The sequence below is a fragment of the Ostrea edulis genome, chromosome 2, assembly GCF_947568905.1.
Source record: "Ostrea edulis chromosome 2, xbOstEdul1.1, whole genome shotgun sequence".
Lineage (NCBI taxonomy): Eukaryota > Metazoa > Mollusca > Bivalvia > Ostreida > Ostreidae > Ostrea > Ostrea edulis.
The window spans coordinates 102,555,822-102,569,041 of record NC_079165.1 but is presented as its reverse complement, the minus strand read 5'-3'; the positions used below and the strand labels follow the sequence as shown (position 1 = coordinate 102,569,041).

Below are 13,220 nucleotides of genomic sequence, written 5' to 3'. Positions count from 1 at the left end.
TTACTGGTTCCTGCAGTGCATCTATGTAATATTACAAATAGGTACGATAAATTGGATTCTTTCGTTCTATTGACTGAGCTATTAAATGTGTTTAAAATTGAAACGTGTACGTATTTTTATTCTAAAGAATTTTGTCCTTTTGGAAGGGAGTAGAAGTTGAATTACCAAATTAATGCCAAGTTCTTATAAAAATACAGTCGTAATATAATAGAAAATGCCACCTAAACACAGCTTTTGTAAGGTCACTGAAGAGACATTATTTGTCGAAATGCGCATCTGGTGCATCAAAATTGGTACCGTATAAGTTTTACATACTAATGAAATGAAGTGGGAGTTTGCTGTATGTACGTGAATTTTTCTTTTATTTGATCGAACAACAATGTACATTGTAAATCGGCCATTATACATGAAATGCTCCAATAAAAGGACGTACTGGTAGTTTTGAAAGATGTGTATTGTTTATCCGTTGAATTTTCAAGTAAAGATTTGTGAGTAATGCAAAAATAAAGGTGGTTTTCATAGGAGAATTTCGTGGTAAATATGGGGTGTTAGCAATATTAACACATTTACAAATAGTTTTACCAAATTCTATAACAAAATGTTTTGGGTATCCTAGCTATGTCTTTAAATTAATAGTGGTCTATGTATGGTGCTTTGTGCCATAAAAAGTACCTGTTCCATTGAGGTTAGGCAGGCCACAGCTCTGAAAACAAGTCATTATCATTTCTTCAGACTACTGGATCATGCCAGTCTTCGGAACAGTGAGCATTTGGGCAAAATGAATAGTACTGTATGTACTATGCTAATTTTGATACGGTCAAGATTCTTATTTAGTTTATGTACGAATTATATCATTAATCCCCGTTCTGAGGTGTTTGAGCAATTCCAGAAAATCACACAGAAAATGTTACTTTTTTAAGGATCAGTGACTGAAAAGCAGATGCTAGATAATTAATTGGTCAATAGATATGTACCTTTTAGGCTAATGTAGTGAAGGACATACAATTGACTAATAATTAGTCTCGTTTTGTAGAATGTCCAAGGTCAATGACAGGTGTTGTAGTGTCACTGGTTTAAATCTGTGTCAAAACACGTTTATTACTGATACATAACGAAAACATTATAAACAGGACGCAATCTATTTCAATCTCTAAAGCTTACAAAAAGCGTGAAACGATTACATGAAACGAAAGAGGGATGAGATAGACCGGGAATTCACACGTTTCAGAGAAATTATTGCCACAAAAAAAATATCGTAAAAAAAGGAGGATGGGGGGGGGGGGGGGGTAGTAATATCCAATACTTCAGGTGCCTGTGGTCCTGTTTAGGTAAAATTTTCATTAACTATAAATAGCTGATGTTTCTGTATTTATGAAATGAAGACAAATTGATTTGTGAATCTGACATGTTGCAGAGGATGGATATTGGACAAGAACATCATACAAAAAAAAGTCAAGCCAGTTTGACTTTGAATTTTACTCTGTTCCACAGGCACCATATATTTGGACCCAGTCCCTATTCATAACATTTAAAATTCAGTAAAACTGTGACATAAGGGTAAAATAAAAGCACAAAATGACATGGGGAATTAAAAAATAGAAATACACTAATATTCGGGTATTTTTTTTAAAAAATTTAACACATTGAAAAAGGGGGCTGGATTAAAGGGAACGGAGGCCCTTACGTCAGGTGCCCGTGTTTTGTTCAAAGTCAGTAAAATATGGACTTTCCGCCAATTTTTAATGTAAAATTCGGTGATTTCCGTTTTGAGGTAGTCAGACACAAGAGAATAGGAGTTCAGGAATACAAAATTAAGAGTTGGCAAACACGGATCCCTGGACGTATACCAGAGTTGTGATCAGGTGCCTGGGAGGAGTAAGCATCCCTGTCGACCGTTCACATATTAGGCACTGTTACACACATACATTGTATCATATTCCACTGCAACAACTCAAAGCCAGGTAAACGGACCAATCTCTGGAAAACATCATGGCTATATACAAGTAGCAACCCGACAAGATAACCACAGGAAAAGATGGCTGCATAATGATATTTTCCCTATTAACCATACCCCACCCACCTCAACCCCCAGAAAAATCTACTATATACATGTACATATAGTCGAATTTCTCCTTGAAATCTAAAATCCGGTTAAGTTTAAGGAGGACCATTTTTGGTAAAAGCTAGCTATATTTGAGAAGACATCAGTACGTATCGTGAAACCAACCTATTACTAGTTACTCTGTTGAATTATGTCTACAGTTCTCATGTGTATTAAGAAGTTTACTGTTGTATTATATTCATATGTTTATGCTATTTTTTTTTATTTTTACCTATAAAAATAAAATAAATAGACGTACTAGTAATTACACGTGCAGTCTACTCCACTTATATATTGAAGTCACTTATATTGAACTTTGGATATAGTATGTTACCCGACTTTCAATATATCTGGAGTAGACTACATCTGAATGTGAAATTATTCAGATGAAAATAAGGCAGTCCAAGCTTGTTCTTCACAATTAAACAAGTCATGTTTAGTCAATTTGAAGCCGAATTTCAGCGCATGATCGAGTTCGGTTGTGTATCCCACATAAATACTTAACTAAGATATTTTGTCAGTAACCTGATGGAACAAATCATAAGATAATTCCGAGAATCCCTCATAACGCTTAAGGACACAAGAAGGAGGGAAAGACCGACTTGTGACACTGACCTTGATCTTTAAATCTCAAAATCACGAAGAGTCTTCTTTAAGCTATAGAGAGACATTACCTTAAGTTAAGATTCATTTTGAAAGAGCAAATAAGTCAATATAAGGTATTTCATATAATACACGAATTGGTAACCTTGACTTTCAGCCTTTTCAACTCAAAAATTAGTAGTGGTCTGTTCTATTATATAATATATACATATTAGGCACTGTTACACACATACATTGTATCATATTCCACTGCAACAACTCAAAGAGAACTAAAGGTATCTAAAATTCTCTGCAATATATTGATATTTTTACCTTGACCCTTTTATCAATAAGATTTTATTTGAGTCATAAGGATTCGTGGTTCATAAATTTCATTGCAAGGCTTAAGGACTTTTAGAGATATTATTCGAAACTAAGTGTGACAGACAGACAGACCCAAATACATGAAAAAATTATTTTTCTTAATTAAAAATGCACACTATCGTATGCAAATACATGCATATTTAATGTACAGCATTACAGTGTTGCTAACATTTTTTTCCTGAAATTTAATCCAAGACAAGGAAGGGGTGCTGTATGGTAGGTTTCCCCCAGAGGAATTTTCTGTTGTTGCCAAAAAAAAATTCTATAAAGTTCAGATGTTGAAATATATTACCCTTCCACATGTAACTTTACATATTTCCTGCACAGTTGTGGACTCAATAATGAGAAATCATGGGAATAAATTACATTCCATACGGAAAATTGTATTCATTTTACGTATCAACATGTAATTTAGTTTTCATATTTATCATTTTTGAAAAAAAAAAGTTTGTAGCAAGCATCGTTAATTTTTGTAGATCTATATGATGCCAATAGAAAACTATGGCACGCCAAATTCACAAAAATGAGCTAAACATAGTTTCACAGTTGATAAACTAGGTTTATCGACTGTAAACTATAGTTTACGGAACGTAAACTATAGTTAACGACGTTAATCTATATTTCACATCTGTAAACCATAGTTAACAGATAATCTATGTTTCACAAGCGTAAACTATAATTAACAATGAAAACAATCATTAGCGATTGCAAAACATAGTTTATCTGATAAATACGGTTTCACGATTGTAAACTACGGTTTACAAGTCATAGTTTATCTGATAAATATAGTATCACAATTTGTGAAACTAGGATTAACAATTGTGAACTATAGTTAACAAATGTAAATTATAGTTTACAAATGTGAATCTGTATTTATCAACAAAATCTATTGTTAACGTTTATTTAAAGACAGATAAACTTGATTAGCATTTGTAAACTATAGTTTACAACCGATAAATATAGTTTTACGGATGAAAACTATAGTTAACGAATCGTTAACTATAGTTTACAGTCGATAAACCTAGTTTATCAACTTTGAAACTATGTTTAGCTCATTTTTGTGAATTTGGCGTGCCATAGAAATCCTTGCAGTGTTCACTAAATGAGAAGGTTTGTCAAACAGGAGATGAATGTCAGAAACACTGCAGACGAATTTTTTCCCCAGTTTGCGACCTTAATATTCTGTTTTTAAAGTAAAATTAAAAAAAGGTCATTTTATTATCTAAAGTTTTCTATGCTTAAAAATTACTTTCGCATACGTGAATTATAGATATATATTATTGACATGTAAGTAGTTCTTAAAACACAAATAGCTGAAAACCGCTTGACCTGAACTTGTCGCATATTTAGTAACATTTCCTTATTCGAACGAGGGAAAAATTCTATGAAGGAGAAACTCTAAGCGCATAAAATAAACCATATAATATAGAGAAGCTTCATTTATTATACTTACGCAAATAAAAGGTAAACAATAAAGCAGAAAACACATTTTCCAATAATTTCAACAATATTATATACAGTAGGTTGTGGAGTTAATGGAAGGTACAGTATATTCATACGCGGACAGACGGCACTTAAAACCGTATCTAGCTAGACTGTCTTCATTGTTGCATATGGCAAGCAATGGATTTCAACAGAGCAATACACCCAGTAAATGTATATGATAAAGTTTACCATCAAGAGATACAAATAGACTCGTGTGTTGTGATTACCCTCTCCATCTTTTCTTTCTTAAAAAAATCAATATTGAAGAGAAGACACAAAAAATAAAAGTTACTGGAACAGTACTGGAATTGACTGTTCAGAATTAGAACGATAGAAACCGCAAATTGTATACACACATTTATTGAAAAAATACGTAATTTAATGATATGTTACATATACAGCATACTAGACACTACTTTGTGATCTGCTATTGTTTCAGTGGCTCTACTTCATGTATCTTATGCTTTAAATTTCATTCTCCCATGCTGAGAGCTGGATCTTTGTCTGTACATGAAACAAGCATGTCTACGTCAGAAGTAAAGACTACAGTCATTCTTTCGGGTAGTTCCGGTCTCTCTTCCGTTCTGTCACCCGGCGACGTTTCCGGTTCCTCTATGACAGTTCTGCCAAGTTGTTCTTGGATATCCCCGTGGTTTGAACCATCGTCTATTTCCATATACACTGTCGCTACATCATCACTACAGCCATCAGTGACAGCTTGTGTTCTAATTTTTCTGAAGATCGACTTCAAAATCCATATTATTGTAGAAAATACTGTCAAAGAGACTAAGGCACTTCCAACACCAATTATTCCTATTCTCAGTTTATCATTAGATGTCCTCGAATTTCGGTAGTCTATCGAAATCTGTAGTGACACTCCTGGAGTTGATGTTCCAGTTGTTGAATAGTCGATTGAACCTATTGTTAAAGCTAAAGTTGAAAATAATCCAATAATTACATAACATCATGAATTCAGTGTAGATGTACATGTATGCATGTATATATGTATGAGAATGTCATTATCACTGATAATCTACTTTTCGTCTGATATTAACCTTTCCCTGTTGTGTTGTCTGTGTTATTGTCCGGACACCCAGTGATGACGTCACACAGTGATCTATCACACTTACACTCGTCCACACACAGAATACCATAATAAGGATATTGACAGGGAACGGAACAGTTATTTCCAAATAATCCAGGCGGACACGCTGATAAAAAAGAAAAGGTTCAAATATAAAACTTTGGTCGTCCCATACATGAAATCAAACACCCATAACTGTTAAAATCTTATAGGAAGGATAATTGGGCTTCTTTAAGTATTTTGATATTTTGACGAGGCAAAACTTTATTCAACAAACGACCAACAAAATGATGTATTGACGGTGTTTCCGTTAGGGCCAACGCTGGTACATATACATCATCTGAGTGTCCGGAATTCTTTCCCAGGGAAATAGGTTTCACTCCATGCAATTCTTTCTCTTCTCGGGATTACACTTAACATTTTCAGCCGGAACTGCTTAAACATCTATTAGGCAAATATGATATAAAATTTCTACCAAGTCGTCATCGAGGGGGGTGGGGGGTGTCAAACTTTCGCTTTTTTAAATGCTGACTTCACATAACTTGTACCAATGGAATAATGTTTTTATTGAAAGCTGAAAAAAGTTTTTAATCGGTAACGATACAATGAGATTCATTCAAAAGCCTATAATTAATCAAACTGAATTGATCTCAACTGAATCGATACATCTTAGCTTGTTCTGCGTATGATCAGTTTTTAAATCGAGGCAGACTACTGTCAAACAAGTTGATGCAAGGGTTTCAATAGTCTCATTAACAGTCATCATGCATTTTGCAAATCATACGGTCATTATAACGATCTAATTTACCAGTGCAACCTGTCATTGTATCAAATACTGTATGACATGTTTCATACCAATTGTTAGGTCGTTCTTTACACACCGATTTTGACTACGAATTACTCCGTTTACCTGATCAAGACATAAGGTTCACGACAGGTAGGAATCGATGTCTCTTGATACGTTAGGCCTTGGCACGATGAAGCACACACACAAATGCTTTGGGTCACATGACAAGAATTAAAATGATGTCGCCCGCAGTTCGCACGTTGTGTGGTACATTGTCACAGTTAAACTAATGTACAATGTAAATGGATAAAATTGATATGACTCTTAACTGAACAAAGATTTCAATTCCCATTTCTTTTAAAACTTTCATTCATTTGTAATATTTTTGTTTACATTTATTTGGTATATATCTAATTTTCATTTCAAATAAATATTAGACAGATCAGCTTCCGAAAGTCGCACCTTTTGCATACAGAAGATACCACGTGTAAAACTGAAAGATTTTTTCGACTTAACAGAAAGGCCGAGCAACCGGAGATGGGACATAGCAATACACGTGATTATTTAGCACACCTCATTTTAAACAGGGTATTTTGTAATTTTCAAAGAAGGGTTTTGAAACTTAACTATACACGGAGACCAGTTGTTGGTGTGCCCATGCTGACTGAACAAATGTTCTTTTTATCAACCAGTTTGGTTTAAAGAGATCTGATGAACACTTGCATTAAAGGATTTTCTGCAGATACACAACTTGTGTCAAGTGATGTCAAGTTTTATTAAGAAATGCCCTCCGTTTTTTGAAAGTATTCAAGATGCTTTTGACACGAAGCACGTTGTGTAGAAGGTCGGGGTATATCATCTTATATACATGTACTTTCAAACTTGATATACATTTTTTTAATTTACTTGTCAGTATCAAAGCATCCTTTTTGTGATGTTGGTCTTGAATAAAAAACGATCACAAATGAAATGTGGTATTTGATAAAATTTTCCACACATTTAAAATGTCTATGGGTAAAATAATTGGAATATGCAGAATTTGCATGCAGATTGAGTTATTTACCTCTACACACTCCTTCAACAGGAAAATAGTTTGCACAGCAAGGAAACCTAAAAGAAATGCAAGTCTAAGTAGAATGGACAATTCATATTCCTGTATCATACACAAATTTAAAGTCGGTCAACAAAGTGTATTTTCTACGTACAACAGTTTTGCTATCATACTGTGGTATTGAAAGTGCCTACCGGTATTCTTTTAAAAATATTTTTGAAGTTTACCTTGAACATTCACTAAATACAGTTTGGTTATTGACGTATAAGTATATTCTATGATTAGGTGTTTCTAGAAGAAATTGTTATTTATTCTAGTGTTAATCATTCTACAGTATGTATGCTTAATTAATATAAAATCTCGCTTGAGGTCGCATATGACATCACACATTAGGTGTAAAATATCGCAAGATTTGAATTTCGTCGCTTTCAAACTCGATTGATTGATTGCTTTTATATTGTTTAACGTCCCACTCGAGAATGTTTCACTCATATGGAGACGTCACCACTGCCAGTGAAGGGCTGCAAAATTTAGGGCTATGCTTGGCTCTTATGGCCTTTGAGCAGGGAGGGATCTTTATCGTGCCACACCTGTTGTGACACGGGACCTCGGTTTTTGCGGTCTCATCCGAAGGACCGTCCCATTTAGTTGTCTCTTACGACAAGCAACAGGTACTGAGGACCTATTCTAACCCGGATCCCCAGGGGATTTCAAACTCGAAAAACTACGCAATTTTCCCTTTTTTATTTATTTATCTATTTCATTTTTTTTTTAAATTTCAATTTCAATATAAAAGGATATATTTTATGATTCGTGTATAGTGAGTATGATGCTATTTTGAGCAAAATTAACACTCCACATGCGAAAAATAATTTTGTGTTTTAAATTTATAAAAAAAAATTGCGTAATTCTCAAGTTAATACTTCATATTCCAAAAATAATAGTAAGTTTTAAATTTTAAAAAATGCGTAGTTTTTAAACTCGAAAACTACGCGATTTAAAAAAAAGAAAGATTTTAAACACAAAATTATTTTTGACATGTGGAGTGTTAATTTTGCTCAAAATAGCACCATGTTCACCATACATGAAGCATGCTATATGTACTTTAATATTGATATCTTTAAGAATTTGCACAAGATGCCGTTCGATCCCGCATATAATTCTAACCTGTACGGGCACTACAAGCAATGATAACGAACATTTCTCAAATAGAATGTTCCACTGGAAGTTATTGCCTTTAATAATTCTCCCAAATCCATTTTGGTTATAGAGCTTTTATAGAATTTTTTATACCAATAATTTTTAATCCAATATGCGTACTGATATGCATTTGGTAAATTATACATCTCGTTTTTGAATTTCCATGTAAAATTATAAACGATATTATTTGAATTATTCAAAGTGCTAGTCATTGTGAAGCACTTGATAATCAATTGAACTTTTATCTTATCTAAGAAATGATTTTATAGTTGTCTTTTTCCATATGTCCGTAACCAATTTGATTTTTACTAGTGTCATAATTCAATCGATTGATCTTAACTAGACCCACATCATGACCAACAGATGCTAAGAAGTTTTAAGTAAGTTGTCCATTGAATTTTTATTTCAGGACAAATTCTTTCTCGGAGTATTTCTTACTACATATCCACACAACTTGAGTTTTAGATTAATTCTAAGACCTGCCATCTTATAAAATCCATTTCTTTCTGACCATTGGGAGCACTGAAGGGATTGCTCTATCTAGAAGACCCGAAATAATCATCAAATATGTGAAAGTGAATACATGTACTTACTTTTTGTCTTCATCAATTTGACCCGTGTTACACTTTCCTGTTGCTCGTATAAAAGAAACATTCAAAAACAAAAGAAAACAGTGAATAAAATGGGGACACATGTCTTTGGATAATCATGCATTACGTTCCCAATGTTTCAATTATGTTCTAGAAGTTACTTCCTTAAATAAGTATGCACGCAAACTTCATGCAACAGGAAATAGTGATGTACATGAACTCTGGAACTTATCGATGTTTAACTGTACATAAAACTGTTTGTGTGAGTAAGGATTATCAAACGTTTTATACACATTAAACTTCTTTTTGAATGACCATGATTATACACTATTCAATTACTAGGATGCTATAGTACACACAATACAATGATGAACATATGATTCTGTAATGAGTCAGAATACCCCGAGACCAGCAGGAATTAATCACAAACAAACAATATTGATATCAGCTTCTCCATCGTCAACTTCCCACATAATGATATTTGTGTAGCAATATTCCATTATCACCTGCATATATGGTGTTTATAGGGCCTATCTCTCAACTAATTCGATACGCAAGAGCTTGTTCTGTGTATTGTTAGTTTTTTTAAAAATCGAAGCAGGCTACTGACAAACAAGTTCAACAGTCTTGTTTAAAGGCAGCATTTCGCAAAATTTATGGTCGTTATAACGATCTAGTTTGCCAATACAACCTATCATTGGGTCAAATGCTGTCTGATGTGTTTCAGGTAGCAGGGGACAGTTTCGCACTATAGGCCGGTCAACTTTAAAAAAAAAAATGGAAATACCCCATATTTGAAGTGATATTACATGTGTAAAAATGTATACAATAATTTTAGAATGCATGTCAAATGTAGCTGAGTGCTTAGTAAAAATGTTGCTATACAACAAGTAGGTGTCACCATGATTCCTAACATACAGATGGGGGGCAAATACGAAACTAAGACACTCTGTCAGTTGCTGAAGAAATTCCGGTGAAAACATGCAGGGCCCAGCAAAAGGTCTGTAGCTAAGGGGGAAGGTGGATGGCCCCATATGAAAGGTAGATTTTTGAGAAGGGCAGATAGGGTTCTTGATTGTGCACAGTGTCTAAATCCCCATGTGTGGTACTGTGATGGTGTGGGGGTGGTGCGGATTAGCCCAAATGAGAGAAAATCAAAGCAAAAAAGGGGAACCTGCTCAGAGCATGTTTCGTGCACCAGCACCAGTATTTATAGATTACATGTAATTTAGGGTCATAATCAATTAACTACACCAATATGAAATACAAGTGTTGACATAAAAGGGAAATATGATTTTTCATTAGTCTGTCATAATCTCACTTTGATGTATACCCCCTATCCACATGTTTCAGAACCAAGGAAACTGTCCCCTGCCACCTTCATACCGATTGTCATTTGTTAGACCGTTCTTGGCACACTGATTTTGACTACGGATAACTCCGTTTACTTGATCAAGGTATAGGGCTCACGGCGGGTGTGACCGGTCGATAGGGGATGCTTACTCCTACTAGACACCTGATCCTACCTCTGGTGTATCCAGGGGTCCGTGTTTGCCCAACCCTCTATATTGCTTATAGGAGTTATGAGATTGATCACTATTCGTCATCTTCACTTTTCATTCAAAGTTTTAAAGAGCAGGTCCCGGTGTTGTAGCATAGACTTTTCCCCCGCATAGACTTTCCCCCGGAAAAACGGGCCCGGGATAGATCTCCCCCCATAGGGGGAAAAAGCGCCCCAGCATATAATTTCCCCCTATGTACAAAGACAGTATAAAATTTCCCCTTGGGCGGAAAAACCGCCCTGGTATAAAATTCCCCCCCCCCTCCTGTTTCCGGATTCCATTTACCAGAATCTTTTTCTTCTCATGTAGAAGCTTTTGAATAAATATAGAATGAAGCAAACCCATGCAATTGAAGATAATAATCAATGAAATTTGTTATAATTGCTATAAAGAGGTACATGTTACAGTGTATAAAAAAAAAAGTTACAAAAAGAAACAAATATGTGCTGTTAAATTGTTATAGTTTAATGAAATAGATATGCGCTCATTAATATTACGATATTCATAGAATAAAGGAATTTTTTGAGATGTAGAAGTTGGGTTTACACGCTGAAAACTTTGAATTGTATATAGTAAATACAATTTGCTTCCCAGAAGACTTTAAATAACGATGGTCAATATCATTAGGGGTTTTCGTAAAAAGTCGACTAAAAGATATACAATTAAAATATCTAAAATGTAAATTAGATGCACTGTATAAATAAAAGTAATTAATTCATTTTGCTTTGGATTCATGGCCTTGATTTGTTCTTGCTACCCACCCTATTTTGTGGGCAGGCAATATTTTTATGCTAGTCTTTTTACATATGTGTATGCAATAGGGGGTCATCTTGTTAGACCCCCTATCGGGTGTTTTTATTTTGTGTATATATGTTCTCTTTCTCAATGTTAATTTTATAGATGGATGTAATAAGGGGGTCATCGAGTCATTTGCAGCATATGATCTTAATTTTCACTTGGTTTTAATGACCCCCTGTACTGTATATACTTTTCGTCATTTACTAAATACATGACATTTTCTATTCTCAAACTTGTTCTGATTTGCCTGTTCTGAGCAAAAAAACGAGTGCAGTCCACTTGGCTAGTGCTTTTGAGCTAAGGATCATAAAAGTAATTTAATTTTCCTGTTTATTTAAATTCGAAATTTTAAATTAAGAAGATAACAGCAAAGACATGAGATGTATGAATGAATTTTGATATACCATTACACGATTTGAATAATTTCTTTTAAGAAAAAAACCCCATAAGATGATGATTGTGATATACAAGACCATGCTCAAAAAAAACATAAATCAAAATATGCATCCTGGGGTGCATGAGCCGAGTTGCATGGGATACATTGTAAAGTCAGGAATGATGTGGTATATTCATAATTGTGAAGAACTAATTGTTGGATATAATGTAAAAAAAAATTCTTGTGAATACATTTTTAAAAGGAGTTTGGGGTTAAACTTTTCGAGTTACTGTCCAGAAACCATATTTGTCTAAAGTTTTCAATCTATTTTCGGTCACTGTGACCTTGACCTTTTTTCTCCAAAATCAATAGGGGCCTTGCTTTGCTGGTATTCAACAATATATTTATTAAGTTTCATTTGATTAAAATTAAAAATTTTCGAGTTATCCTCCTGAAACCAAATTTTTTTGGAATGTTAAATCTATTTTCGGTCATTGTGACATTGACCTTTGACCAATTTTCTCCACAATTAATAGGAATCTTCCTTACCTGGTACCCAACAATATATCAAAGTTTCATCTGATTAGATTGTAAACTTTTCGAGTTATCATCCGGAAACCAATTATTGACGCCCACCCGCCCGCCCGCATCACCAAACCAATAGCCGAGGTCAATTTTGTTGCAACTCGGCTAAAAATAAGAATAATTCCTGGCTCTGGATAAGCAAGAGAATTCTAGTAATAGAACTGGAAACGGATACATAGCTAAAATGTAAGGAGGGAGGAAAAGCGTACTGTCTTTTAAGGGGAAATTTTATACGACGGCGGTTTTTCCTAGGGGGCAAAATTGGGCCCGGGTTAATTAATTCTTCCTAGGGGGAAATTCTATGCCAGGCCCATCTTTCCGGGGGGAATATCTATCCAGGGTCCGTTTTTCCGGAGGGAAAGTCTATGCAGGGGGAAATTCTATGCTACAACACCGGCACTTTTTACGTATTTTTCGATAGGTATTACATTTCCCAATTTTAATGCTTTGTATTATTTGGTTAACTATGTGTATAGATAACATAGATTTATTTACATTTTTTCCCCAGAAAAATATATCAATGAAATATTTACTAACTAACACTAGGTCTAAAGTTCGCGATGTTTGTTTACCATCTAGCGGAATATACACGCGAGAATATAAGCTGTTATTCCAATCCAATCAAGTTCCCAGAT

At 34.4% G+C, this 13,220-nt stretch overlaps 1 protein-coding gene across 2 annotated transcripts; it reads right to left on the bottom strand.

Annotated features, from left to right (window-relative positions):
* Nucleotides 1-4,896: 4,896 nt before the first annotated feature.
* Nucleotides 4,897-12,610, bottom strand: LOC130046268 (uncharacterized). 2 transcript variants are annotated; one of them, XM_056155831.1, is made up of 4 exons: nucleotides 9,268-12,610; nucleotides 7,487-7,533; nucleotides 5,608-5,763; nucleotides 4,897-5,470 (listed from the first exon to the last, which is right to left on the bottom strand). In XM_056155831.1, the coding sequence occupies exons 1-4, from the start codon at nucleotides 9,366-9,368 to the stop codon at nucleotides 5,025-5,027; spliced, it is 750 nt and encodes a 249-aa protein (XP_056011806.1). In that variant the 5' UTR covers nucleotides 9,369-12,610; the 3' UTR covers nucleotides 4,897-5,024. The 2 variants fall into 2 exon arrangements, with proteins under 2 accessions (XP_056011806.1, XP_048776767.2); XM_048920810.2 differs by having other exon boundaries at nucleotides 4,897-5,482; nucleotides 9,268-12,608.
* Between the last annotated feature and the right edge of the window lie 610 nt (nucleotides 12,611-13,220).

Excerpts from the sequence above, each read along its gene's own strand:
- LOC130046268 (XM_048920810.2), bottom strand. The coding sequence starts at position 9,368 with ATGTGTCCCCATTTTATTCACTGTTTTCTTTTGTTTTTGAATGTTTCT. Across the intron at positions 7,534-9,267 it reads CAAATTGATGAAGACAAAAA|GTTTCCTTGCTGTGCAAACT; the intron begins GTAAGTACATGT and ends CATTTCTTTTAG. Across the intron at positions 5,483-5,607 it reads AGACAACACAACAGGGAAAG|CTTTAACAATAGGTTCAATC; the intron begins GTTAATATCAGA and ends TTTCAACTTTAG.